We start from the raw sequence: 27,548 nt of genomic DNA, 5'->3' as shown, positions 1-27,548 counted from the left end.
GTTCTGGTGTTGTGAAGATGGTACAATGATAAGCAAAAAATTTTGGAAGAGGAGATGTACTCTTGGAGACTGAAAATGGCATGACACTAGTCCTCAAGTCTATGAGGAATCTCTAGGCCCTATGGCTCAACATGAACTCGGTGGGATTTCTTGATGGACATGGGTACTTCAGGAGATTTTGAAATGCATAGTACAAACTCACTACATAAAATATGATTGTTGCTAAAGGTAACATGGTTTTAGTTTGTATCATGTTTATGCTAAGTTTTTTGTTTCTTGTGTCAGTGCATTGCAGAAAAGAGGATGCTTGTTCTTTGTGGCATTGGAGACTTGGTCACATGAGTGAGAAGGGGATGATAATGCTTGTAAGAAAAAATCTGAGATGTGTGAAAGGTGTTCACATGAAGAAATGTTTAGATTGTCTAGTAGAGAATCAAAACAAGTTGCATTCAAGAGTCGGTCTCCTAACAAGAAGCCTGAGGTGTGACTTGGAACATTCCGATGTTCGCAAAATGTTAATGAGGTCAATTGGTGGAGCAAGGTAGTTCGTAAAATTTATTGTTGAATTTTGCACGAATGTTTGTGTATATGTATTGAATACTAAAGATCAAGTACTAAGTGTACTCAAGAAATTCCAAGTATTAGTTGAGAGAGGAACTGAGAAGAGTATCAGGCGCCTTCGCTTTGATAATTGGGGGTATATTGAACCATTTTATTCCTGTTGCAAGGAGTAGTAGGGAATTAAGCACCGGTTTACTCCTTCAAATTCACCACAACTGAATGGTCTTGCTAAGGGAATGAACATTAAAATTGTTTAGAGAGTTAGATGTTTGATGTCAAGTGCAAAACTGCCTAAATATTATTGGGGTGAGGCTTTGTTGACTACAGTTTATCTTATCAATCTCTCACCAAGTTATCCATTGCAGGGAGATCAAATGATGGTTTTCGGGTGAAAGGCCTTTATTCATATCCCTCAAGATGAAAGGTCAAAGCTTGATTCAAATACCCGACAATGCATATATCTTGGCTATCGAGGTGGTCAGTTCGGCTACAAGTTGCGAGAAGACGATATGTTGTGTTTGTTGGCGACCAAGCCATTGAGGATATTGTGAAAACAAACGACAAAGCTACAGAGTGAATTCCGGTGGGTGTTCCTGCTCAAAAATAGAATCAAGACACAAATGATTCTGACCTAGGTTCTGCGTATTGAGCTCAACAAGAGGCTAGAGAGGATGATGCAAAATATGTGCAAGATGATGCACATAGTGCCAGAGAAAGAGGGTATTCAATTTGATGAAATATTTTCTCCGATGGTGAAAATCATGACATCCATCAGAATGATCCTTGAAATGTAAGCAAGTCTCATCTTTCCAGTTGAGCAAATGGATGTGAAGACAATTTTCCTACATAGAGAGTTGGAGGAACATATCTACATGGAGCGGCCTGAGGGGTTTAATGTTGAAGGCAAACAAGACTATTTGCGAAAATTGAAGAAAAGTCTCTATGTCCTAAAACAAGCACCAAGACAATGGTACATGAATTTTGCATTTGTCAAGGGAGTCAAGCCTACAAGAGGTGTAGCTCAGACCATTGTGTGTCTATTTAGAGGTTCTAAGGTGATGATTTTATAATGTAATTTCTCTATGTCGATGATATCTTGATTGTTGGCAAGAATGTCTCTCGAATTGCTAGAATAAACACGGAGTTGAGCAAAAGTTTTGCCATGAAAGATTTGGATCCAACAAAGTGTATTCTCCGCATGAGATTTGAGAAATACGAAAAATCCAACAAGTTGTTCTTATCTCAGGAGAAGTATAATGAGAACATACTTCGCAAGTTCAAGATGGACAGGGCAAGGGAAGTAGGTTGTCCACTAGAAGCTCATTTCAAGTTGAGCAAAAAGCTATGCCCCTCCATTGAGATGATTGAAAAGGAAATACATAATATTCCTTATTCTTCAGCGGTTGGGCATTTTATGTATGTAATGGTGTAAACGTGACATGACATTGCTAAACATGTTAGTACTGTGAGAAGATTTATGTCTAATTCAAAAAGACCTTATTGGGAAGTCGTTAAGTGGATTTTGAGGTAAGGATCCAGAGATGTTTTCTTATTCAGATTTCGACTAGGCTGCAGATGTTGATGGCAGTAAGGTCTATTTTAGGTTATTATGTTAACCATTCAGGGGGAGCAATGCCATGGAAAAGTAGGTTGCCAAAGTGTGTGACATTGAACACAACCAAACTCTAGCCATCCATGTGGTTGTTCTTGTGACAGAGCTAGTGAAGCAAGCCATAACTTGGCTACTGCCATGAGACTGTGAGAAAACACACTAGAACACCGCAACCAAGTGAGAATAGAGGAAGAAGGACATGTGATTGTTGTCCAGATTTCGGAGATCTAGCCTGTCTGTCTTCAAGCTGGTGTTTGGAGAATCAAACGTGATTGGGTTTGCTCCAAACTTCGTGAGCTTGTTTCTTACGTTGATTACTTCGATCTGGTTAGTTGGTTTGAGATGTGGCTTAGTGGAGAATCAGATTTGATAGCATTTTTATTAGTTTGGACTGTTGCGGTTTTAGCATAGAGAAGTTTTGGGAGACCGACGGTTTGGGCAAGCAAACAGTGAGGGATTGAGATGATTTTCGGCCAGTATATTTTTAACTCATATGTCTGCTTGTCTACCAAATTTGTTGTTGATTGGATCTGCGGTTTAAGAGCAGTTTGGTGATTACATATAGGGACATAAATTGTGATATCTATGTTTTTACATCTTTTCGTTGTTGGTGTTGTTGTTGTTGGTGGGCCGAGCTGGTGCATATTTCAATATCTAGATGTTCTAGAAAAGACTTCATATCCAGGTTGCTCATATTGACAATTGCGTGGACCGACTAGTCCACACTCGTGGTTATTCCCTGCTCACATTGAGGATGTTTTCCACGTAAATCCTTGTATCACGTGTGTGTGCTTACGATTATTTTTTCTGTTGCATATATGTTGGTTGAAGCTATCCTTGAAATTTTATATTTACACACATGACAGTGGGATGTGGGATCATGTATCTCCTCTCCTTGCCCCAACACATAGTCCCATAGTTGGTATACCTCTTGGATGAATGCACCATACTTCTTTATCATTCACAACATACCTCATTAACTATTCTAAGATACCTCAATAAAATTATTTTTAAAATATGTCGATGTGGCACTTAGTTTTTTCAATATACTTCTTTTGTGTACATAGAAGTAGTATAATTTTTTTAAATAAATATATGCAGTGAAATGAAAATTTCACATAATTCACTTACGGATTTAGTAATTACTAGTGGAGCACAATAAAATAAATAAACAGCTATAGTTTGTTCATCAATGTGCTATATGACCTGTGGGAGTATATACCCCCAAAATTTAAGACCCTTTTTTCATTATAAATTACTTGTGGTCCAAGGTTAGAAAATTTTATCAAATTTCACATGGTGATTTTACAAAAAAGCATATTTTATTTCCAACCATATTAATGGATGTTCTATAGTAAGAAATTTATCGACCATCTTTGTTTAGTAGACAAAAGTACAACAGAGTGTTACTCACCTCTAACCACGAAGTTGTTCTTTTACATTCGTATGTAGAGAAGGTACCATCTTTATTCTATGATACAAAAAAAAAGTCATCTATTAGTCTGATGTTTTACACCAAGGGAGGAACTCAATGTTCAGTACTATCTGATCTCACAAGGTGCGTGCAAGAATTTTAAATTGTCGATTCTTTTCAAACACATTTTGAACTTTTCTATGCAAATTAGCTTCAAAGTATTATTTTCAGCCACAAGTTCTTCCCCCTTTCCGAGTTATACATGAAATTATATGGAATACATAAACATTGCTATTTTTTCATTTCTTTAGACAGAACTAGCTAGTTAGCTGGCGATTTGTAGGCCATTCTGATCTTACACTACACACAACTTGGAAAAATTCCAGGAGTAGCAAGAATGATTATCAATGTAAGGTAATACTAAAATATTTAGTTTAAATGGTCTTACCATAAAAGAAAGGAGGCAATCAATGGCATCATACAACCTTTCTTGTGTTATTGGATCACCAACAAGGTTAGGAGAAATCTTGGATAACCATAGCAATACCTAACGGAAAATATTAAATGAATTTTTTTATTTGGAGTCAACAATCCATATAAACTAGTATATGAGCTTAGGAGACCAATTCTTTACATAATGCAAAACAATATCGATGTATACAAAGAATAAAAGATATATTTTATTTATACTAACTTTAACAACTTCTGCAGTACAATCAGACACAGACCAACCATTGTCTACAGTAGAAAGTGCCCATGCACCTTTTGATCTATGGCGATAATAACTTTCATAATTAGGCTGATTTTTAAGAACCTTCAAGTATAAAAATAAAAATGTTAGATTTTCTCCGAAAATGCAATTAAAATAAATACATTATGGAGAATAAGAAACCTGTGACTTTTTCATAAACTCATGAGCCTTTTGTAGAGTTGGGCCAAACTCGCCAATAAGATTTGTTGAGAAATAAGCTTGAACTATGAAGGCTATTTCCCAGTTATGACAGCCATCATATACCTGTAGTTAAATACAATAAATCATTTGGATTTTTCTCTTTTTGCGATGATATACCACTTTTATTTTCTCAAAACATGGTACAATTATAGACACTCGTAGATAAGTATGTACAATCACCCATATCAACGCACGCACGCACACCCTACCCCTATGAGCACCTTCGAGAGCCTGCGTCCAAAAAATGATCCAGAGCGTCTTGTAATTCATGAAGTCGCCAGAGACACCTCGCTATTGATGGTAAAATCGCCTCCCACTGAAATAATATTCTATATTTATGACACACTAAAGTGTCAAACCTATGGTTTGAACTCTGGGTGAAGGTGCCATTACTGTCTTAACCATCCAACCACATGTTAGTTCGCATACCACATTTTATTTAGATGGATGATTTATGTTCAATACAGCTTCATATTAGCATGAAGAGAATATATATCAATATCCACGCCTCCATCAATAACTGGTGCCTCCTAGGAGAAGTATTTCTTTGTTTCACGTACAACATCAGTTTCATATGATTTTACCGAACGGACTTAATTTCCAGTTTAGTTCGGACTCCAACTTCCTAGCTAGTAAAATGAGATTTCCATAGTTCATTACAATTCTGCTCCAATGTAATAGTAGTATAGCAGCTGTTTTGAATTATCTGTCGATTGCTTCAGAGTTAGGTTACAAAATATTTTTTTCATAAGTTTTAAGGGTTGTCAATTTTTTTCATGGAATCTTTTAATGGCTCAACAACTTATCACACAAGAAAATAATTCCTATAATTTCACATGATATTGTAAACAAGTACCTTTGCCTTCATGCCATCTTCTGAAAGCCACAAGTAATCATAAAACCTTGGAAGGTGTTGCCTGAAGGCGTCAGAATTTGGGTTTTCTACCCAACAACAAATCATGTTCAATGCCTAAGAACCAAAATAAGTCACACATAATTTGTTACGATCAATTAGTTTCTGTACCTACTACAAAATGTCTAATTTCACATGCTTTTACCTTGTTGATAGGACATTTTCCAATATAATTGGTTGTTTCGTCTTCATAGTGGATGTGCTCCATGAGGTTACTCAAAGCTCTGCTTCTGAGCTTGTTGGCCGGCCAGTAGTTGAGTATTGGCTCCACAAACTTGTTAAGGCAACCAGATAGAATATTTTGCACTCGTGAACGGGGGTAATGAAGATCTTCCTGCAACAAAAGAACAAATACAAATCACATTTGGTAATCCATATTTTTATGTTTGTTATTTAGAAAAAAAATTAGATCCATTTTTACGGCATTAAAAAGATAAGTGGCGTGCATGTACTTAATAATTTGTACTCACATGTCATAGCTTGAGACCATCCATGTCTTAGATAATGATGATACATATTGCATGAATGAATACTTGAATAAATTGGTAGTGACTAACAAACCTTTGCACAAGAATCACGCGCCTTGTCCCAATTAATTTGTTCATATGGTGTATCATAGAGGTCCTCTCGTAGTGCTAGTATAATTGGAGTAATGGGCCCAACAAATCTCTTGCCATAAAGATATGCCATTGACATGTACACCAACCGTGTAAAACACCAAAACCGTCCTGCATATGAAATATTACTTAAGAGGAACGCAAACGAAGGTTAAAGTTTCAGTTTAGCAGAACTTCAGATAAAAATAATTTTTCGCACTCAAATATTGGTGATAGTAGAGAATAGACCTTTTGTCCAGCACCCCTGAGAGCAATAGTCCCGATTTTAAAACGAGCTGGGATCAGTGGGGGGCATTGGTCCCGGTTCGTTCGACGCGGAGCGACCCCACCCTCTGGTCCCGGTCCATTTAGGGTCTTTGGTCCCGGTTTTTATTACAAACCGAGACTAAAGGGGCTACAGCAGGGCACGGCCTGCCGTGCCCTCGAAACCCTTTGGTCCCGGTTTACCTTACCAACCGGGACCAAAGGCCTACCCTTTGGTCCCGGTTTGCCTTACCAACCGGGACCAAGTGCACATCTGCGTACATATACCTTGCCCCTGCCCAAGTATGAGACACACTTAGCCATTTTTCAGTTCCTAGCACAAGAGGGGTGTATGTTGCTTTGCCCTCTTCATATGCACAAGAGGTGTTCGATGAAATGCCTAAGAGGTTTTGCCACTTGAGTTCACACAAAACAAGCCACACTTAACTGTCTTTTTTGTTCTCCATCGAGGTTAACAACTTTATCTTTCCATCTGTCATTGATAAAATACATGTGTATATATATACATCGTTTCACTAATCATGATGTTATGTAATGGTTTTTGATAAGCTTAAGTATATCATGCAGATGAATCGGCAATGGATGTACATTGACCAACGCTTTTACGAGTTTACTTTGGGCCTGAGTAATCTTATCGCCGTGGCTGAGGCAAACAAACATGATGGCTTTATGTATTGTCCATGTGTTGACTGTAAGAATGTCGCAAATTAATCTTCCTCGACTACCATTCACAATCACCTACTGTGGTCCAGTTTCATGCCCCAGTACAATTGTTGGACCAAGCACAGAGAAAGAGGGGTTATGATGGAAGACAATGAAGAAGAAGAGGATGATGACAGCTATCCCATGTTCCCTGAATACGGTGATACTGCAGAGGGGGGTTGTTTTCTATCAGGAGGCAATGAAGACAATGCAGCAGAAGATCAAGAGGAACCAGATGAGCATGCTGATGATCTTGGTCAGGCCATTGCTGATGCAAGGAGAGAATGTGAAACTGAAAAGGAAAGGTTGGACTTCGACCAGATGTTAGAGGATCACAACAAATTGTTATACCCAACTTGCGAAGATGGCCATAAAAGGCTAGGTAGCACACTGGAATTGTTGCAATGGAAGGCAGAGAACGGTGTCACTGACTCAGGATTTGAAAAGTTGCTGAAAATAATTAAGAAGAAGCTTCCAAGGGGTAACGAATTGCCTACCAGTACGTATGAAGGTAAGAAGGTTGTCTTCCCTCTAGGATTAGATGTGCAAAAGATACATGCATGCATTAATGACTGCATCCTCTACCGCGGTGAGTACGAGAATTTGGATGCATGCTCGGTGTGCACTGCATTGCGGTATAAGATCAGACGAGATGACCCAAGTGATGTTGACGCCGAGTGCCCCAGGAAGAGGGTTCTTGCCAAGGTTATGTGGTATGCTCCTATAATACCACGGTTGGAACGTTTGTTCTGAAATAAAGAGCACGGGTAACCATAATGACACATATTATGGTTACATAGAGGAGATACGGGAACTTGACTATGGACCTTCATTTAAGGTCCCTTTGTTTAGGTGCAAATGGGTCAAGATAAAAGGAGGCAGGATTCAGGTAGACAACTTTTATGGAATGACAATAGTGGATCTCAACAATCTTGGGTATAGAGACGAACCATTCGTCCTAGCCAAGGATGTGGCCTAGGTTTTTTATGTGAAGGACATGTCTACCAAACCAAGAAAAATGAAACATAAGGAAACGAATACAGCATACGATGAGCCAAAGCGCCACATAGTTCTTTCTGGAAAAAGAAACATCGTGGGAGTGGAGGACAAGACAGACATGTCAGAAGATTATAATAATTTTGATGAAATTCCACCTTTCACAGTGAACATTGACCCAAGCATCAAGTTAAATGATGAAGATGCTCCATGGTTACGGCCGAAGAAGGTTCAATGATGAAGATGCTTCATGATCAAGTTAATTGAAGAATGTTCATGGCACAAATGAGTATCTCAACATGGCAATCAATTTTCCATTTATTTTTGTGTAATCATGTAATTGTACATAAGATATTAAAAGTAGAGATGGTTGGCTTTTTGTACCATATATATAGGGAGATTCCCCAACACTGTTAGAGGATATGGAGTCATTCACAGGCTTGTAGGAAAATTTTCCGAGGCGGAGCTTCCGAAGATGCTGTAGGGGGTGTGCACCAACGACATCTTCGAGAAGCTCCGCCACAGGAGATTTCCCAACCCTTTCCCCAACACTGTTAGAGGAGATGGAGTCTTTCACGGGCTTGCGGAAAAAAATTCCGAGGCGGAACTTCCGAAGATATCGTAGGGCGTGTGCACCAACGACGTCTTCGAGAAGTTCCGCCACGGAGATTTCCCAACCCTTTCCCCAACACTGTTAGAGGAGATGGAGTCATTCACGGGCTTGCAGGAAAAAAAATTCCGAGGCGGAACTTCCGAAGATGTCATAGGGCGTGTGCACCAACGACATCTTCGAGAAGTTCCGCCACGAGAGATTTCCCAACCCTTTCCTCCATCCATGGGGATGAAACTCTCCCTACCCGCTAGGCTATCTTGTTGAGCTGCTTGCTATGGCGTATCGATGCTCCTTTTGTAGGCACGGTGTCGCTCTACTTTGTCTTGTTCCTTCGACAGGGCGTCGTGTGCTACATGCTTTATCTCATCGAGCAGTGCGTCCACCCACGCGTCCTTATCTTGCCGACAGCTTTAGCCCCGGTTGCACCCACCAGCCGAGACTAAAGGTTACCCACACGTCCTTATCCCACCGACAGTTTTGTTAGATGACACAAAAACCACATTTAGTCTCGGTTGTACCCACCAGCCGGGATGAATCGTTGCCCGCACGTCCTTATCCCACCGACAATTTGGTACATAGCTTCTAAAACCACCTTAGTCCCGGTTGCACCCACCAGCCGGGACTAAAGGTTAGATGGCCAGCTCTGGCTTCCTCTTCTTCCTCCATATGCTCACCACCAGCTCTGGGTTCCTCTTCTTCCTCCTCATCATCATCGCATCAGCTACGATGAAGCCACCAACTCTGGATTCCTCTTCTTTCTCCTCCAGATTAAGCCCCCCATCTTTTGACCCGGTTTGAGCCCCCACCCGGGATAAAAGGGGTATATAAACTAAATTTAAACTAAAAAAACCAACAACGACTTTACTGGAATTTAACTAGATACGTTAACTAAATTTAAACCAAAGTAACGACTACGAATTTATTAGAATTTAACTAGATACGTTAACTAAATAACGACTTCGACTAGTTCTTCCGCGCACCCGCTGCTGCCCTCCTGGCTGCCACCTACTGCCGTAGCTGCTGCTGCAGCTCCTCCTCACGACGACGCTTATGCATATCCTCATTATCCAGATCCGCCACACGCCGCCGCTTATGCAGCTCCTGGAGACTCTGCCTGTCAAATGCTTCTATGGTAGCCGCTAGCGCCGCCTCCCCCCACTCCTCTATCTCCACGAGCTGCGGGTCCACTCATCCGCTGCTGCCCTCCTGGCCGCCGCCTCCTGCCGTAGCAGCTGCTGCAGCTCCTCCCACTCCTCTATCTCGGCGAGCTGCGGGTCCACCTCCACAGGTGGCGGGTGCGGCTTTGGGGGTATTGTGAAATGGACTATAGTTCGGTGAGTGAAGTGTGAGACGGGGATGTAGGAGCTATTTATAGAGGCGTCGTGGCTGGAAACTTTCCCGCGCGACGTCATGGCGGGAAACTTTCCTGCGCGGCGTCTTGGCGGGAAACTTAGCCACCATATGTTATTTTTTTGATTTGAAATAAGGCAGGAAACAAAAATATTTGAAAAAGTGACTTCATATTCAAATTTATATTCATAAGTTATTCAAATTCATATTCTTAAGGAATGTAAATATTTAAATGTTCATAATGAATAAATTATACTTTTATTACATAGAGATTTTTTTCTGAACATTTTGATATATCATAATTCATTTTTTATTTGAAATAAGGCGGGAAACGAAAATTATTTGAAAAGGCACATACAAATTTTCCTTAGGTCCAGGTTTGTGCCACGAACCGGGACCAAAGGATTATTTTGCGCGGGCAGTGAACAGCCCAGCGAAAATTGGCCTTTGGTCCCGGTTGGTGCCATGCACCGGGACCAAAGGGGGGTCTTTGGTCCCGGTTCATGCCACAGACCGGGAGCAAAGGTCCTCCAACTATAAATGGCAACACTTCGTCTCCGCGGAGATCAATCCCGCGGAGACGAAGCAACCGATGCCGCCAGGCTGCCCAAACGCCACGCGCCCGCCGCCCACCGCGTCGTCTGCTGCGTTGTCGCCCGCCATGCCGCCGCTAGCCGTTGCTGCATCTCCTTCTCCCTATTGCTGCCGCGCGCGCTCCCCATCCGGCCGCCTCCTTCTCCGATCCCCATTGCCACCGACGCCGCGTCCACGCCTCCGGTCGCCGAGCGGCTCCACGCCGTCCACTCCTCCGCGCGCCTCCACGACGTCCACGCCTCCGGCCTCCACCTTGGTAATACCTCCTCCGGCCGCCTCCTTCTCTGCCACGTAACCGTCGTGCCTCCTCTCCGCCGCGGTAGAGAAACGACCAATTTCAGAGAACCTTTATTTTTTAATTGTAGCACTATTTATTAGTAATATTTGTTTAGATAGAAATATTTGTAGTGTAATAGTAATTAATAGTAATATTTGTTTAGTGTAATAGTAATATTAGTTTAGATAGAAATATTTGTCGTGTAGTAGTAATTAATTGTAATATTTGTTAAGTGTGTAGTAGTAATATTAGTTTAGATAAAAAAATTAGTGAAATTTATATGTTAGAAATATTTGTATATTAAAAAAAAGTAATATTTGTTAGATAAAATGTTATTAGTTAGAAATATTTGTTACTAAAAAAGTAGTGAAATTATATGTTACAAATATTTATTAGATAAAAATATTATTAGTATAAATATTTGTTAATATATATTCATAAATACTAAATATTAGTAGTATAAATATTTAGATAGAAATATTAGTTAAAAAATTGTTAGTAATATTTAGTTATAGTAGTATTAGTTAGAAATATTTACTTACTAAATATTAATGGTATGTATATATAGTTATTTTATTTAGCATAATATTATGTTTGTTTAATTATGTTAGTACATATATGATTTAGTTTTCGTAGATGTTTCTGATGGGGGAGGTCCGGGACTGGGCTCCGCCGGGGTGCACTCGGAGGTGTTATCTTCCGGGGCGCGCACCTTGGTACGGAATCCGGGACCCGTCGTCGATCCGGATCTTCTCTGGTGGAGGTCACGTGGGCGACGGTCGTTTCAGAGGGAGCCGGCCCCGCATGAGGTGGTAGTTCAGCGCATTAGGTAGGAGGACGAGCACGTTCGCCGTTACATGTATGCGTTAAACATCATGTATAGGAGCGGATGGTCAGTTATGCAGGGATCTCACATTAGCTATGATCCTATTATTGTTTCGTGGCTTTGGGTGTTCAGTCAGTGCGGCTCAGGATCCGGTTGGCGCCTTTGAGAGCGATGTATTAAGGTTAAATAAAAATAGACCCGAGTTATGTATGCATGTAACTGCAGTATCTGCTTTTCGCACTACATTATCGATCCGTAATTAATATCTATGTGTGTGATCGTAAAAACTCACGGCAAATAGAAATCCACGTGTCCCAGCCGTCTACAACTGACGGCACAGCCGATTTACCGTGAACCTGCCGTCGACCTATGTCAAATATCTGTGATTTGCCGTGTGTATCAGTGAAGCCTCAAACTACGCAGGCTCATTCTCCACGCGACGCACACATCCCCGCCCCTACGCCGCCGGCCTTGCCCTGCCCCTCCACGGCTCCACCTGCGGCCGCCCGTGCACCACCCCGCCCCACCTCCGCCCCGACCACCTTGCGCCGCCCGCGCCCCGCCCTCGCATCGCCTGGTACGGCACGGAGTGCGTCTCCGTCTGCGCGGTCGGACCCGTCGATTCCGGTGCCGTTCCTGTCGGAGCTCAACTGCTCAAGGCCCGGTTCGCCCGGGCGACTTCAACACGCGCGTGCTGCTGGACCATGGCAGCGAGGGCAGCTTCGACGACTCCATCTACGCGGGCCCAGGGCTCGTCCCCATCGCTTCCGATCCCACGCCGCGCTCGAAGCCAACCACAGCACCGCCGCGCTCATTGCCGGCTATCTCGGCGCCGCGGCCCCCGGCCTCGCTCAGGACTTCGTGGGCGCCATGCTGCTGGGCACCATCGGCGCCATCACTGGGGACGCCATCGTTCTTTTTTTGTTAGTAGAAACTGAGAGATTTGACGTAGGCCAAAAGTAACACACGACAAAATGACAATGTGAGACCCACTGGGTTGCTTGACGCCTTCAGCGCGTGGTAATTTGTCGTAGGCGGTGAAAAACACACGGCAAAATGTTTACCGTGTGCCTTAGTATTTGCCGTATGCAATTTGGCCGATTTAACGGCATTTGCCGTATCGATTTACCGTGTGCTTGCCTACGGTGAACGATTTGCCGTCTGTTTAACAGAAAATTACTCCTTTCCTGTAATACATCATTCGAAAGGGCCTAACAAATCTGGACGGAGAAGCAATAGGATTGTAAGGACATAATTTGCGTGGTGCATGAAATGACATTTCGCTATGTAAACTGATTCTATAATGCTTTTGCTATGTCTCAGTTAACTGAGATTTTCTTAAGTCTAAGTCAATTGCAAAAAAATGTTTGAGTTGCACTTTTCTGTTAAAAAAATGTAATTGCAATTTGCTGCCAGAAATGTGCAACTGAATCGAGTTACACTTTTTTTAAACTGCAATTACACTTTTCTAAGTTGACTGAGACTTAAGAAAATCTCAGTCAACACATAGACACACCCACTCTATAATACATTTTCAAATAAGTTTCTAATAGGTACCTGGGTGGATCGGAAGAAAATCGGGAAGAAGCCACAGCTCGGGAATAATTGGATTATTTCCTGACCATTCATAAACGCCAAGTATCTGTACGTGATGGCATATATACAAGGGTAGGTTCATTAATTAGTAATCACCCGCACAAAAAAAAAACGAAAGTCTCATGCGTGTTCTTAAAAAAAAAAAACCCGCACAAAAAGTGGAGATCAGCTGATAGTACAGTACGTGCTTGGTAATGTGTATAAGAAATACTACCGAGACTGATTCAAAAAACGATAAGTAATTTTTTGCTAACCAGTGCTATGCATTCACTATTATTGCTCGGATAGAGATCATTGTAATAAAATAGTTGTGATAAGACTTTTTTTTCCGAAGAGTACACCAAAGGCGTACCATGTTTTTATAGAAGGCGGAAGTTTTAGTACAAGACGACTACAACTCGCTGTGAACAACGAGTGCAGAACGAACTCCACACCGGCTAGTCCGAAGACAGCCACCGAAGTTACAACTACAACACAAAGAACATATCCAAAGATGATCATCAAAGCCACGTCTCGCTCTACACCGGATACCTCCGAAGATCAATACCTGCAATAGAACTCTCCTTGTCAACGCACCATCAAATGAGAAGATGGCGGGACTTGGTCGGCCTCAAGAAAGGCGTCGTCTTGGACTCTCCGACGACGTCGTACATAGTACCCCGGAAGATCAACCTTGGACAATGACGGACACCAGAGGAACGCAAAGAGAAACAGCATGCCGTGTCTCCAACCGCAAAGCTCCCAATAGAGGAACGACATCAATGCCGCCACTGCGCCGGTTCCACTCCAAACCTAGGCTTTCGCCCGGAGACACCACCAAACCAATGCGGGAGCAGGGAAGTGCGGGCACACCTCAACGACGCCTCCAAGGAGGGAAACGACGCCCACGGGCGTCGACGCCGCCGGCACCGGCAAAGCGGGCTAGACTTTCATCTGTAATGCCGCACAACGCCCACGCTACCCGCCGGATTGGGGCCGCTGATCTTGTTGTCCACACCGCCGCGGCCACATCACTTTGCCATCGCAGCCACAACATGGTGCTCCACCAGCTGCCGGCACGACCAAGGAGAAATGCTCCCAGCTTCACCTCTAGCCCAGAGGGTGAACAACAATAGGACACCACCAACCTTCCAGGCTCCAGCAGGATCAGGTCGTCGTCGCACCGTGCAAGGCCGTCAGGCCCACAGCGACCCGGCCCGAAACCCAGATTGGGCCCAAGAAGGACCCAGATCTGGGCCCTGCGCCTCCGCTCCCTCTTCCTCGTCGACGCCATCGAGGGAACGAGGGCGCGCGTCCTCCTCCTTGGCCGCCGGCTGGCCTCCGCTACGCCAGGACCTCCCCTGGCCGTACTCCACGCCACCGCCGCCACCAAGCTCCTTGACCCGCGTCACCACTCCCGTCCAGCGCCGAAGCTCCACCGCCCGCCCGCCACCGATGCGTCCACCGCCGAGGTCCTCCACTCCTCCGCGCCTCCCCGCCGTAGCCGGAGAGCTACTCCAACTCCATGCACGCATGCCACCCATGCCGCCCTGGAGACGTCCCCCCGCACGGGCGAGAAGCCTGTCGGGCGCGCCGACCCCACCCGCCGCCTTCGACGGCCGGGCGCGGCCGCCACCGCTGGCGCCGGCGAAGGCACAACCAGGTAGTGAGGATTTGGGGCTTTTTATTTTAGGGTTGGGGGTTCCTCCGGAGCCGATCGCGCGAGCGGCCCGGGAGGGGGGGAGCACTACGGGAGAGCCGGCATGTGCCGACGGCCAAGAGATGTGCCGACGGCCAAATGTCGGGGCCGTCGGCACAGAAGCCCTCGTCGACCGGCGACGGAGTTGACCGTCGGCATAGGCCGGCCGTCGGCACACTGCATGCTACACCGACGGTCACCGTCGGCGCAACCATGGCCGTCGCCACAAAGATAGAGCGCCCGAAGGTCACCGTCGGCACAGGTTCACCCGTCGGCACAGGCGCCGGTAGGTGGGCCGAGCCGTTACGCTGCCACGGCGCCGTCTATGCCTGTGCCGACGGTGGCCCACGGCGCAACCTCGGCCGTCGGCCCAAGCACCGACAACCGGGTCCCCTCTTCATCGTGTCGCGACGGTGGCCTACGGCACAACCTCGGCCGTCGGCACGACCCATCATTTTTATTTAACATTTTTTATTTAACATTTTTTATTTAACATTTTTTATTTAACATTTTTTACTACATATAATTGATAATCCCAATCATTTTTATTTGTTTATTTCTTTCTTACTCGCTAGTTTGGCGAACCCCTTTGCGGGAAACCTATATATGTATAAGGGCGGTATAAGGACACAAAAGTGATATACTTAAGAACTTAAGACCCGGACACGATACAAAACACTTAAATAAATAGACTCACACACATACCAAAGCGCTTACGTAACTAGACCCACACACGAACCGAAACAGTTAAAGAACCGCACCCACACACGGGAACCAAAACACTTAAAGAAACTACACCCACACACGGGAACCAAAACACTTAAAGAACTAGACCCACACACAAACCAAAGCATTTAAAGAACTACACCCACACACGAACAAAGCACTTAACACTGGGTCGACACATGACCCGCTAGACACACGGACTCGACACACACACATATTAATCAGAGAAGTCGAAATCTTCATCCTCGCTGGGGGTGTCCTCTGAAGCGGTGGTTGTGAGGTTCCACGACCACCGTTCATCATTCTCCCCCCATGTCGACGCCTCTCCTTTGGCGTACTCGCTTCAACCTCGGCCTTCCTTCGCCGCTTCCCGCCCTCCTCTCTCTCCCGTACGTCCGCTTCTCCTTCCGAATGCGCGCGTGCCTCGACGTCTCCGGGATGGTCTCTGCGCCACCGTGCCATGAACCGCTCGTCCGCCTCGGTGGTATCAATCCGCCGCCGGCCAGCCCCTGTACCGCCGCGCTCACCCCGTGAGCGAAGTAGCGGCTCGCAGGAGAGACTCCGAGCTTCCGTCGGAGACCCGACCTCCGGGAAATTCATTTCGTGGCGCGGCCGGCCAAACCTCCAAGCCGCAACGTCGTATGCGCGGGCAGCGAGCCTCCTTCGTGTAGAAGGTGCCGAGCCACACACGCGTACCACCGGCGGTGATTTCAGCCGCGAAATGTCCCGCAGGCCGCGGGCGAACGCCGATGAAGCCCGTGTTGCTACGGCGACGAGGAGCCATCTCAGCGGCAGCTTAGAGGATTTTGTGGTTCTATTGGATGAGAGAAGCGATGAAGGGAGAAATGTTGCTGGTGCTGTTAGTGGAGAAGACATGGCTATATATAGGCCGGCAAGGGGCTGAAACGGCGGGAGAACTTGGCGGGAGGGAATGGGCGGGAAAGGGTGGGCGGGAAAACTTGGCGGGAAATCATGGAGGGAAAAAAAAGGCGGGAGAGAAGGAGCGGGAAAGGGTGGGCGGAAAAAAAGGGCGGGAGAGAAGCAGCGTGAAAGGGTGGGCAGGAAAAAAGGCGGGAGAGAAGGAGCGGGAAAGGGTGGGCGGGAAAAAAGAGCGGGAAAGGGTTTCCACATGTACCTATGACCTAACCAAGCTCAAATGGAGGCACACGCCCACCGGGGACCCCGATGGGATGCGATCAAAGGGGTAGACTGCGCGGTCAACGTAACTAGGGTTTCGTCGGAAATCGAGCATCGGATCTAGGGAATGGCCCCAAAACTTGTGTGTGTCCACATGGCATGCACATAAGTGATTTGTGATGGTTCTACATCCAATGCTACCCCTGGGTGTGTCCGGCTTCTCGGACAGGGGGTTCCTACACTTGGGCAGATTCTGCATGTATAGGGGGGACTCCCTCGTACGTGAACCGGAGAGAAACTTGATATCATATGGGATGATCCTTGTTTTCACATGTACCTATGACCTAACCAAGCTCAAATGGAGGCACACGCCCACCGGGGGACCCCCGATGGGATGCAGTCAAAGGGGTAGACGGCGCGGTCAACAGAACTAGGGTTTCTTCAGAAATCGAGCATCGGATCTAGGGAATGGCCCCAAAACTTGTGTGTGTCCACATGGCATGCACATAAGTGATTTGTGATGGTTCTACATCCAATGCTACCCCCGGGTGTGTCCGGCTTCTCGGACGGGGGTTCCTACACTTGGGCGTATTCCGCATGTATAGGGGGACTCCCTCGTACGTGAACCGGAGAGAAACTTGATATCATATGGGATGATTTTTGTTTCCACATGTACCTATGACCTAACCAAGCTCAAATGGAGGCATATGCCCACCGGGGACCCCGATGGGATGCGATCAAAGGGGTAGACGGCGCGGTCAGCAGAACTAGGGTTTCTTCAGAAATCGAGCGTCGGATCTAGGGAATGGCCCCAAAACTTGTGTGTGTCCACATGGCATGCACATAAGTGATTTGTGATGGTTTTATATCCAATGCTACCCCCCCGGGTGTGTCCGGCTTCTCGGACGGGGGTTCCTACACTTAGGCGGATTCTCGCATGTATAGGGGGAACTCCCTCGGAGGTGAACCGGAGAGAACCTTGGGATCATATGGGATGATCCTTGTTTCCACATGTACCTATGACCTAACCAAGCTCAAATGGAGGCATATGCCCACCGGGGACCCCGATGGGATGCGATCAAAGGGGTAGACGGCGCGGTCGCGAGAACTAGGGTTTCTTCGGAAATCGAGCGTCGGATCTAGGGAATGGCCCCAAAACTTGTGTGTGTCCACATGGCATGCACATAAGTGATTTGTGATGGTTTTATATCCAATGCTACCCCCGGTGTGTCCGGCTTCTCGGACAGGGGGTTCCTACACTTAGGCGGATTCCGCATGTATAGGGGGAACTCCCTCGGAGGTGAACCGGAGAGAACCTTGGGATCATATGGGATGATCCTTGTTTCCACATGTACCTATGACCTAACCAAGCTCAAATGGAGGCACACGCCCACCGGGGGACCCCGATGGGATGCGATCAAAGGGGTAGACTGCGCGGTCAACGTAACTAGGGTTTCGTCAGAAATCGAGCATCGGATCTAGGGAATGGCCCCAAAATTTGTGTGTGTCCACATGGCATGCACAAAAGTGATTTGAGATGGTTCTATATCCAATGCTACCCCCCCCCCCCGGGTGTGTCCGGCTTCTCAGACATGGGGTTCCTACACTTAGGCAGATTCCGCATGTATAGGGGGAACTCCTCGGAGGTGAACCGGAGAGAACCTTGGGATCATAGGGGATGGTACTTGTTTCCACATGTACCTATGACCTAACCAAGCTCAAACGTAGGCATACGCCCACCGGGGAACCCCGATGGGATGCAGTCAAAGGGGTAGACGGCGCGGTCACCGAACTAGGGTTTCGTCGTAAATCGAGCATCGGACCTAGGGAATGGCCCCAAAAGTTGTGTGTGTCCACATGGCATGCACACAAGTGATTTGAGATGGTTCTATATCCAATGCTACCCCTCCGGTGTGCCCGGCTTCTCGGACATGGGGTTCCTACACTTAGGCAGATTCTGCATGTATAGGGGGGAACTCCCTCGGAGGTGAACCGGAGAGAACCTTGGGATCATAGGGGATGGTACTTGTTTCCACATGTACCTATGACCTAACCAAGCTCAAACGTAGGCATACGCCCACCGGGGGAACCCCGATGGGATGCAGTCAAAGGGGTAGACGGCGCGGTCAACGTAACTAGGGTTTCGTCGTAAATCGAGCATCGGACCTAGGGAATGGCCCCAAAAGTTGTGTGTGTCCACATGGCATGCACACAAGTGATTTGAGATGGTTCTATATCCAATGCTACCCCCTCCGGTGTGCCCGGCTTCTCGGACATGGGGTTCCTACACTTAGGCGGATTCCGCATGTATAGGGGAACTCCTCGGAGGTGAACCGGAGAGAACCTTGGGATCATAGGGGATGGTACTTGTTTCCACATGTACCTATGACCTAACCAAGCTCAAACGTAGGCATACGCCCACCGGGGAACCCCGATGGGATGCGATCAAAGGGTAGACGGCGCGGTCAACGTAACTAGGGTTTCGTCGTAAATCGAGCATCGGACCTAGGGAATGGCCCCAAAAGTTGTGTGTGTCCACATGGCATGCACACAAGTGATTTGAGATGGTTCTATATCCAATGCTACCCCCTCCGGTGTGCCCGGCTTCTCGGACATGGGGTTCCTACACTTAGGCGGATCTCGCATGTATAGGGGGAACTCCCTCGGAGGTGAACCGGAGAGAACCTTGGGATCATAGGGGATGGTACTTGTTTCCACATGTACCTATGACCTAACCAAGCTCAAACGTAGGCATACGCCCACCGGGGAACCCCGATGGGATGCGATCAAAGGGGTAGACGGCGCGGTCAACGTAACTAGGGTTTCGTCGGAAATCGAGCATCGGACCTAGGGAATGGCCCCAAAAGTTGTGTGTGTCCACATGGCATGCACACAAGTGATTTGAGATGGTTCTATATCCAATGCTACCCCCTCCGGTGTGCCCGGCTTCTCGGACATGGGGTTCCTACACTTAGGCGTATCTCGCATGTATAGGGGGAACTCCCTCGGAGGTGAACCGGAGAGAACCTTGGGATCATAGGGGATGGTACTTGTTTCCACATGTACCTATGACCTAACCAAGCTCAAACGTAGGCATACGCCCACCGGGGGAACCCCGATGGGATGCGATCAAGGGGTAGACGGCGCGGTCAACGGAACTAGGGTTTCGTCGTAAATCGAGCATCGGACCTAGGGAATGGCCCCAAAATTTGTGTGTGTCCACATGGCATGCACAAAAGTGATTTGAGATGGTTCTATATCCAATGCTACCCCCTCCGGGTGTGCCCGGCTTCTCGGACATGGGGTTCCTACACTTAGGCAGATTCTGCATGCATGTATAGGGGGGAATCCTCGGAGGTGAACCGTAGAGAACCTTGGGATCATAGGGTATGATACTTGTTTCCACATGTACCTATGACCTAAGCAAGCTCAAACGTAGGCATACGCCCACCGGGGACCCCCGATGGGATGCGATCAAAGGGGTAGACGCGCGCGGTCAACGTAACTAGGGTTTCGTAGAAATCGAGCATCGGACCTAGGGAATGGCCCCAAAATTTGTGTGTGTCCACATGGCATGCACACAAGTGATTTGAGATGGTTCTATATCCAATGCTACCCCCTCCGGGTGTGCCCGGCTTCTCGGACATGGGGTTCCTACACTTAGGCAGATTCTGCATGTATAGGGGGAACTCCTCGGAGGTGAACCGGAGAGAACCTTGGGATCATAGGGGATGGTACTTGTTTCCACATGTACCTATGACCTAACCAAGCTCAAACGTAGGCATACGCCCACCGGGGGAACCCCGATGGGATGCGATCAAAGGGGTAGACGGCGCGGTCACCGTAACTAGGGTTTCGTCAGAAATCGAGCATCGGACCTAGGGAATGGCCCCAAAATTTGTGTGTGTCCACATGGCATGCACAAAAGTGATTTGAGATGGTTCTATATCCAATGCTACCCCCTCCGGGTGTGCCCGGCTTCTCGGACATGGGGCTAGGGTTAGGGTTAGGGGTTAGGGTTAGGGTCAGTGTTTAGGGTTAGGGTTAGGGTTAGGATTTGAGATGATCTATTCTATTCTTATTATTTGAAGTAAATAGTGACAATATTTATTTAAAACCTTCTCAAATAAAAATACAAAATAAAAAATTAAAAAATTACTTGTGCCGACGGTCACCGTCGGCACAGCTGAGCCGTCGGCACAGGTGGGTCGACCATAATGGTCGGACCCACACAGGCGCGCCCGACCCGGCCACTCACCACTCCCAACTCATCCCCACCCTCGCGCCGCCGCCGTCGCTCCCGGCCGCCACCCGCCTCCACGCCCTCCTCTTCCTCCGCCACCACCCGCCGACGCCGGCCGCCCTCGCCTCCGCCGCGCCGGCGGCCGCCCGCGCGCGCTCGCAGCCCGAACCGCCCGGCCCCTCACCTCCGCGCGCGCCGCAGCCGCCTCGCACCGACCCCTCGCTCGCAGCCGCCTCGCCCTGCCCCTCGCCTCCGCCGCCCCCGCCCGCCAACGCCCACTGCGCCGCTCGACCCTCGAGCAGCCCGCCCGGCTTCCGCTGGCCCGCCTCGCCTCCTCCCCTCACCGGACGGTTCCATGCATGGAAGCTTGAAGGTAATTTTTCTTCTTTTGCTTTTTATTTTTGTATCTATTTAGTAGTTAGTTAGTTAGTTATTGAGTAGTTAATAGCTAGTTAGCTAGTTAGGGTAAATTGAAATGGAAAATGAAATTGAAATGCTAATTGCAAATGAAAATGAAATTGAAATGCTAATTGAAAATAAAATTGAAATGCTAAATGAATTGAAATTGAAATGCTAATTGAAATTGAAATGCTAATGTAGTGAGCATCCCGCGTGACGATCCCGGATCTTGCGGCGCATCTCTACGGCCGTCGACATCGCCGGTTGTTGGACTACTTCCTCTACAGCCGAGGGTGAGCTGAATTGCCGACTCCCCTTCGCATTTTTTATGTCATTAGATTTAATTTCTCCGTCAAGTCGCGTAACCTAGGTGTCAATTCCCGTCCGCAAGCGTTACGCGGATAAATATGCATTAGTGGTCAGCATATTTTGAACCGTAACGCTTGTGGCATTTACGGACAGTCGCCGGACCCGTAGTTGGGTACGTTTTCCATGTCTGCTCGGGTGCGAGACAGGATTTCGTCGACGCCTCCCTGTTGTTCTCCGGATGCACATCCTCTCGGCTTTTGCCGAGACGTGTATCGGGAGAGCAGCGGGGAGGTGTCGCCGAGACTCTGTCTCGCACCCGAGCGGAACGTGGAGAACGTACCCAACTACGGGTCCGAGGCTGCTAGGAGCCCACCTAGTAGAGATGTAGGTTGATGCACGCGTTTTCGCCAGGTAGAAAAATAAAAATATGATGCATTCAATTTCATGCTACTATTTGTTGTTTGTCACGCAATAAAGCAGGATGGCTGATAATGAGTGGATGTACGAGTGGCCGTGTTAGTTCGACTCAAGTGACGGATGAATGGAAATGGAAGACCGATTTGTTAGTGAAGGAGTTAGCTCGTGGTTCGAAGGGGATTGTTCGTCCCCGTTGCCCTTGCAATGTCTCGTAGGAGGCGTCATCCTAAGGATATTCTAGAGATGACTAAACACCTTTGGTGGAATGGGTATATGCGTGACTACGACCCGCCGGCCGACTTTTCTCGGCACGAACGTGATAGAGGTGAGGTGATGCGGCAGCGGATCGATGGCAATGAGAACGATGGCATCTTAAACTTGCTAGATGATCTTCGGGATGCCGACATGCCGAGTTACCATGGGACGAACAGTCCGAACCGGAGGAACCGCCCGAACCGGAGGGACCGCCACAACCGGAGGAACTTCCGGAGGAGGAACCTCGAGCCAACCGCGAGGGCCTTCATTGATATGATGGCCTCGGCCTAGGAGGCCTCTATACCCGGGTGCAAAAATGTCTCAACTTGATGGCATCACGCAGCTTGCTAGCCGACAAGTGCATGTTTGAGAGTACTCGAGCATCCTTTGAAAAGACTCCGAGCACAGTAGGTAACATGTTGCCCGAAGGTCATTGCTTGCCCAAGACCATGTACGAAACGAAGAAAATCTTGAAAGCATTGAAAATGGATTATGTAACATATGATGTCTGTCCAAAACTTTGCCTTTTGTTTTGGAAAGACTATGCGGATGACAAGTACTCGTGCCAAGTGTGGTCACTCTAGGTATCATGAGGTAGATGTAGGCAATGGTCGAAGAGGCGGACAAAAGTAGCCATAAAGATTCTTCGTTATCTCCCATTTATCAAAAGAATCCAGCGGCTTTACATGTTCGAGGAGACCGCAAGCGGATGACATGGCATAAGACCGGGATAAGATTGCAAGACGAGAAGAAACGGGTACCCATGGTACATCCATCCGATGGTGAATCATGGAAGCACTTCGATGAAAAGCACCCAAATGAGGCAAGTGAGGCTCGGAATGTTAGAATTGCGATAGCAACCGATGGATTCAACCCATATGGTATGTCGATCGCCGCGTACATGCTTGCTGGCCCGTGTTTGTTATTCCGCTCAATCTCCCTCCCGGAGTCGTAATGCAAAGGAAGAACATATTCTTGTCGATGATCCTTCCGGGGCCTCGAATATCCAGGGAAGAAATTGAGTGTCTTAATGCAACCACTTGTGGATGATTTGCACCACTCGTGGCATCACGGTACATTGACATACGACCGAGCAACAAAGAGAAACTTCATCATGAAAGTTTGGTTCCACTATTCGATGCATGACCTACCCGGTACGCCCTATTCGTGGGCATAGTACAGCTGGTAAGTTTCCATGCCCGAGTGTGCGAGCACGAACTAGAATTCAGGCACCTAAAAGCTGGACACAAATATGTTGCCTTTGACAAACACCGCAAGTTCCTCGATCCGGGGCATCGGTTCGGATCCGACAAGAAAAACTTCACGAAAGGCGTAGTTGTGCTTGAACATAAAGAAATACCAAAGTTCAATGGTGCAACCGTTGATGCCGAGCTACGTGCTCTCCAGCCCTAGTAAGGAACCCGGCCACCAATTTGAGGGATATGGTAAAACGCACAACCGGACTCACATAGCGAGCATAACGGAGCTCGAGTATTACAAGGACCTTGAACTTCCCCATAATATCGATATGATGCACACCGAAAAGAATTGTGGGGAGGCATTCCTTAACACCTGCTGCAATATACCGTGCAAGTCAAGGGATAATGTTTCAGCTAGAGTCGATATTGAGGAGATATGTGACAGAGGTGGCTCTACACATGCAGCCTCCCGAGGGCAATCGAAAAGGTTGGTTAAAGCCGCATGCCAAGTACCGTCTTGATAGCGCCGACAAGAAGGAGGCATTTACGTGGCTCAAATATGACGTGATGTTCCCCGATGGTTATTGTTCGAATATGAGTAAGGGAGTCAATCTTGCTACAGGAAAAATAAACGGGCTCAAGAGTCACGACTATCATATATGGATTGAGCGGCCGATGCCGGTGATGCTTCGAGGGTATCTCCCCGATCATGTCCGGCGAGTGCTTGCGGAGGTGAGCCATTTTTTCCGCACGGTCCGTGCTAGCGTATATGTACCGAGGTGATTGAGAAGCTGCAGGAGCAAGTGCCGGACATGCTATGCAAGTTAGAGATGATATTCCCCCAGGCTTCTTCACTCCGATGTTACATCTCATCGTGCATCTCGCCAACGAGGCACTCTTGGGGGGACCGGTGCGATATCGTTGGCAGTTTTGTATTGAGAGGGAGTTCAAGTATATTCGGTACAAATGTGGAAACAAAAATAAGATTGAAGCATGCATAGCTGAGGCAACTCTCCTCCATGAGATGGCAGACGCCACGACAATGTACTATGCCAATGATGTGCCCACTAAGCATAACCCGGTCGCTCGGTACAATTCCGATGAGCCCAACCGTGACCCAAAGCTCTTGCTCTTCAAATATCCCGGTGGCAAGGCCGGTGCCTCAAAAGTGGAGAACATTTCGCCACAAGAGAAGGATTGCATAATGCTTTACGTGCTTATGAACATGGAGGAAGTGGTCGATTTCATGAGGTAAAATGATGAACCAATTACTTTGCAACCAAGTAACTTGGTTTTGGTCTAATACGTATTTTCTCCTTTCAGCGAATTCCATGATGAAATGTGGTCAGGAAGAAATGGTCCCACTCCCACGCAAGTGGTACACTCTTCTCGAAAGAGGGTGCCCCGCCCTTAAATAAAAGCTTCGTGAACTCGGTTCCATGAAAAAGTAATTTCTCAAATGTTCCTCTTACTTTGCAATCCGTGACTTGTCTTATTACACGTAACTAATGCACAAAATAATCTGAACCGAACTTGTAGGGAGCTGATCCCAACGTTGAGATGACAGATGAGTTGAGATGCGTTTCCCGTGGTTTTAACCGTAGAGTCCATACGCATGAGAAGTATGATGTAAATGGGTATCGCTTCCATACGGAGTTTCACCGGAAGAACCGGCCTAATGCAAAAACAATAAATACCGGGGTCTACACTCGCGGAGCCGATGATCTTGATTACTATGGAAGGTTACAAAAGGTATACGAGTTGACGTTCAACAACGCAAACATAGAACTCAAGCTCTTTGTGTTCAAATGCCACTCGGTTTGACCCACACGGTGGAATGAGAAGCACCCCTCCATTGGTTTAGTTGAAGTTAGGCCTACAACCACCTACGACGGATCCGACGTCTATGTTGTGGCTCACCAAACCAAGCAAGTTTATTATTTGTCCTACCCATGTCGAATGAGGAACTCATGGGCTGGGAAGTCGTGTTCCGGTATCGCCACATGGTAAGCTACCCATCCCCTCCGAGGACGATTACAACAACATTGACCCGGTAACATATGAGGGAATTTTCTATCAAGAGGAAGAGCAGTTCGGGCTCTTCAAATAGACATAGGTCTTCGGGATCTCCACAACGATGTACAAATGCGTGGTGAGACCGTGGTGGACCCGAAGGACATAGCTATGCTCACCAAGCGCCATGCGAGCAAAGACAACATTGTCGAGACTCAACCGGAACCCAATGCCGACCATGAATACTCATATGATACTGATTTTGATAGTGAGGCTGAGAACCCAATGCCTAGAGATGAGAGTGGTGATGAATGGTGAGGGTCTTTTATGCTTAGTACCTACATTATCATTATGCTTAATACATACATTTGTCATTATGCTTAGTACCTACATTATCATTATGCTTAATACATACATTTGTCATTATGCTTAATACCTACATTTTTCATTATGCTTAGTACCTATATTTGTCATTATGCTTATTAATTTTCAACATGCTTATTAATTATTTTCTCTTTTTCTTATGCGGGTAATTGCCCAATATGAGCGGACGGAAGGCATCATCGAGCTCCTTGCTTGATCGGATGCATCGACGGAAGCCGTGGCCGGGTGCTTCCGGACGGAGTGCAAGACCCATTATTCCCACCCGGCGTTACGAAGACGCGAGACGGAGGACGGGGAGGACGAGGGGGAGGACGAGCTGGAGGACGAGGGGGAGGACGAGCCGGAGGACGAGGGGGAGGACGAGCCGGAGGACGAGGGGGAATGCACAGCCTCCTTCTAGCCGACATTCCCTCCGCTTCGGCTCGGTGGCTTCACGGCCGCCGGACGAGGAGGAGGACACTAGGGAGGAGGAGGAGGACACTAGGGAGGAGGAGGAGGAGTCTAGGGACGAGGAGGCTTCGACGGAGATGGCTCCGAAGAAGTTGCGGATTCGTGGGGAAGCGCAGGTTCCCGATGAGAGTAAGGAACCTGCTACGGAGGATGAGAAGTGGCTCCTTGTCCCGGGACGGATAGAGTAAGTAGTAAGGTGATTTCATTTTCGTTATGACACTTAGCATTTTCTAATGTTTGATAATTGTGCAGGAATTTCACATACACGGGGAAGAATGTCCGCGTGCCGGGGAGTCCGATTGGAGCTGCTATTAGGAAGTACCGGCCGGGGATGTACACTCCGATCCTTGGGGGCGAGTCCAAGCTAGCCTACACTTGGGAAGACTATGAGATAGCGCCTTACCCCGGCTTTGCTTCCGCCGCCGACGCCGTGATCAAGAAGTTTTGGGTACGTAATGCATACTCTTTGGGTTTCGTTCATATGTAGTTGATAACCCCACCGTGATAACTCATGCCTCTCACACTTTCTCGTTATGCTTGATTGCAGCGCAATTATAGGGTGGCGACCGAGCATAAGGATAGGGCGGACGTGGTGCTCCGTAACATGTGTCGGAAGTTGACACGGCAGCAGTGGTACAACCGAGAGGATCACGTGCATCGGCCACTTCTATGCCGAGCAGGGCGTCAGGTACACAAAGCCTGAGATTGTGCAGGGACTCGCCCCGGCTATGACGATAGATGAGTTCATGTCGGTAAGTAATTGTCAATGCGATTCTATGTACCGCGGCTAACTTGCAACTATATTGTTTGTTCTTCAAATGAGTTTTGATTTTGCAGGTTGTACCACATTGGGCTGATAATAATAAGAGGGCCGCCTTCATGGAGTTGGTCAAGAATTGGGTCGGCGAAAACCCCGATTTCAAGGCCGTGAGCGACCGGAACAAGGCCAACCGTGGTTCTCAGGGAACACACACTGCGGGGAGCAGCAGCACCGATCGCTATCGGGAGCGTCTGGTACATATAAAAATGGAACAAGCTGCATTTTTTTGAT

The 27,548-nt window shown here is 47.3% G+C and overlaps 1 protein-coding gene across 1 annotated transcript in view; it reads right to left on the bottom strand.

Annotated features, from left to right (window-relative positions):
* LOC124670152 (achilleol B synthase-like) overlaps window positions 1–27,548 on the bottom strand; it is a 46,334-nt gene that overhangs the window by 9,970 nt on the left and 8,816 nt on the right. Inside the window, exons 5-12 of the mRNA XM_047206658.1 lie at window positions 13,249–13,333; window positions 6,014–6,180; window positions 5,598–5,786; window positions 5,396–5,509; window positions 4,480–4,602; window positions 4,282–4,401; window positions 4,036–4,134; window positions 3,588–3,644 (exon numbers count right to left, since the gene is read on the bottom strand). Coding sequence (XP_047062614.1) covers window positions 3,588–3,644; window positions 4,036–4,134; window positions 4,282–4,401; window positions 4,480–4,602; window positions 5,396–5,509; window positions 5,598–5,786; window positions 6,014–6,180; window positions 13,249–13,333 — 954 coding nt within the window. The remainder of the gene's footprint in view (window positions 1–3,587; window positions 3,645–4,035; window positions 4,135–4,281; window positions 4,402–4,479; window positions 4,603–5,395; window positions 5,510–5,597; window positions 5,787–6,013; window positions 6,181–13,248; window positions 13,334–27,548) is intronic.

This window comes from Lolium rigidum, chromosome 1 (assembly GCF_022539505.1).
Source record: "Lolium rigidum isolate FL_2022 chromosome 1, APGP_CSIRO_Lrig_0.1, whole genome shotgun sequence".
Taxonomy (NCBI): domain Eukaryota; kingdom Viridiplantae; phylum Streptophyta; class Magnoliopsida; order Poales; family Poaceae; genus Lolium; species Lolium rigidum.
The sequence above is the reverse complement of the archived record's forward strand: the minus strand, read 5'-3'. Positions and strand labels throughout refer to the sequence as shown.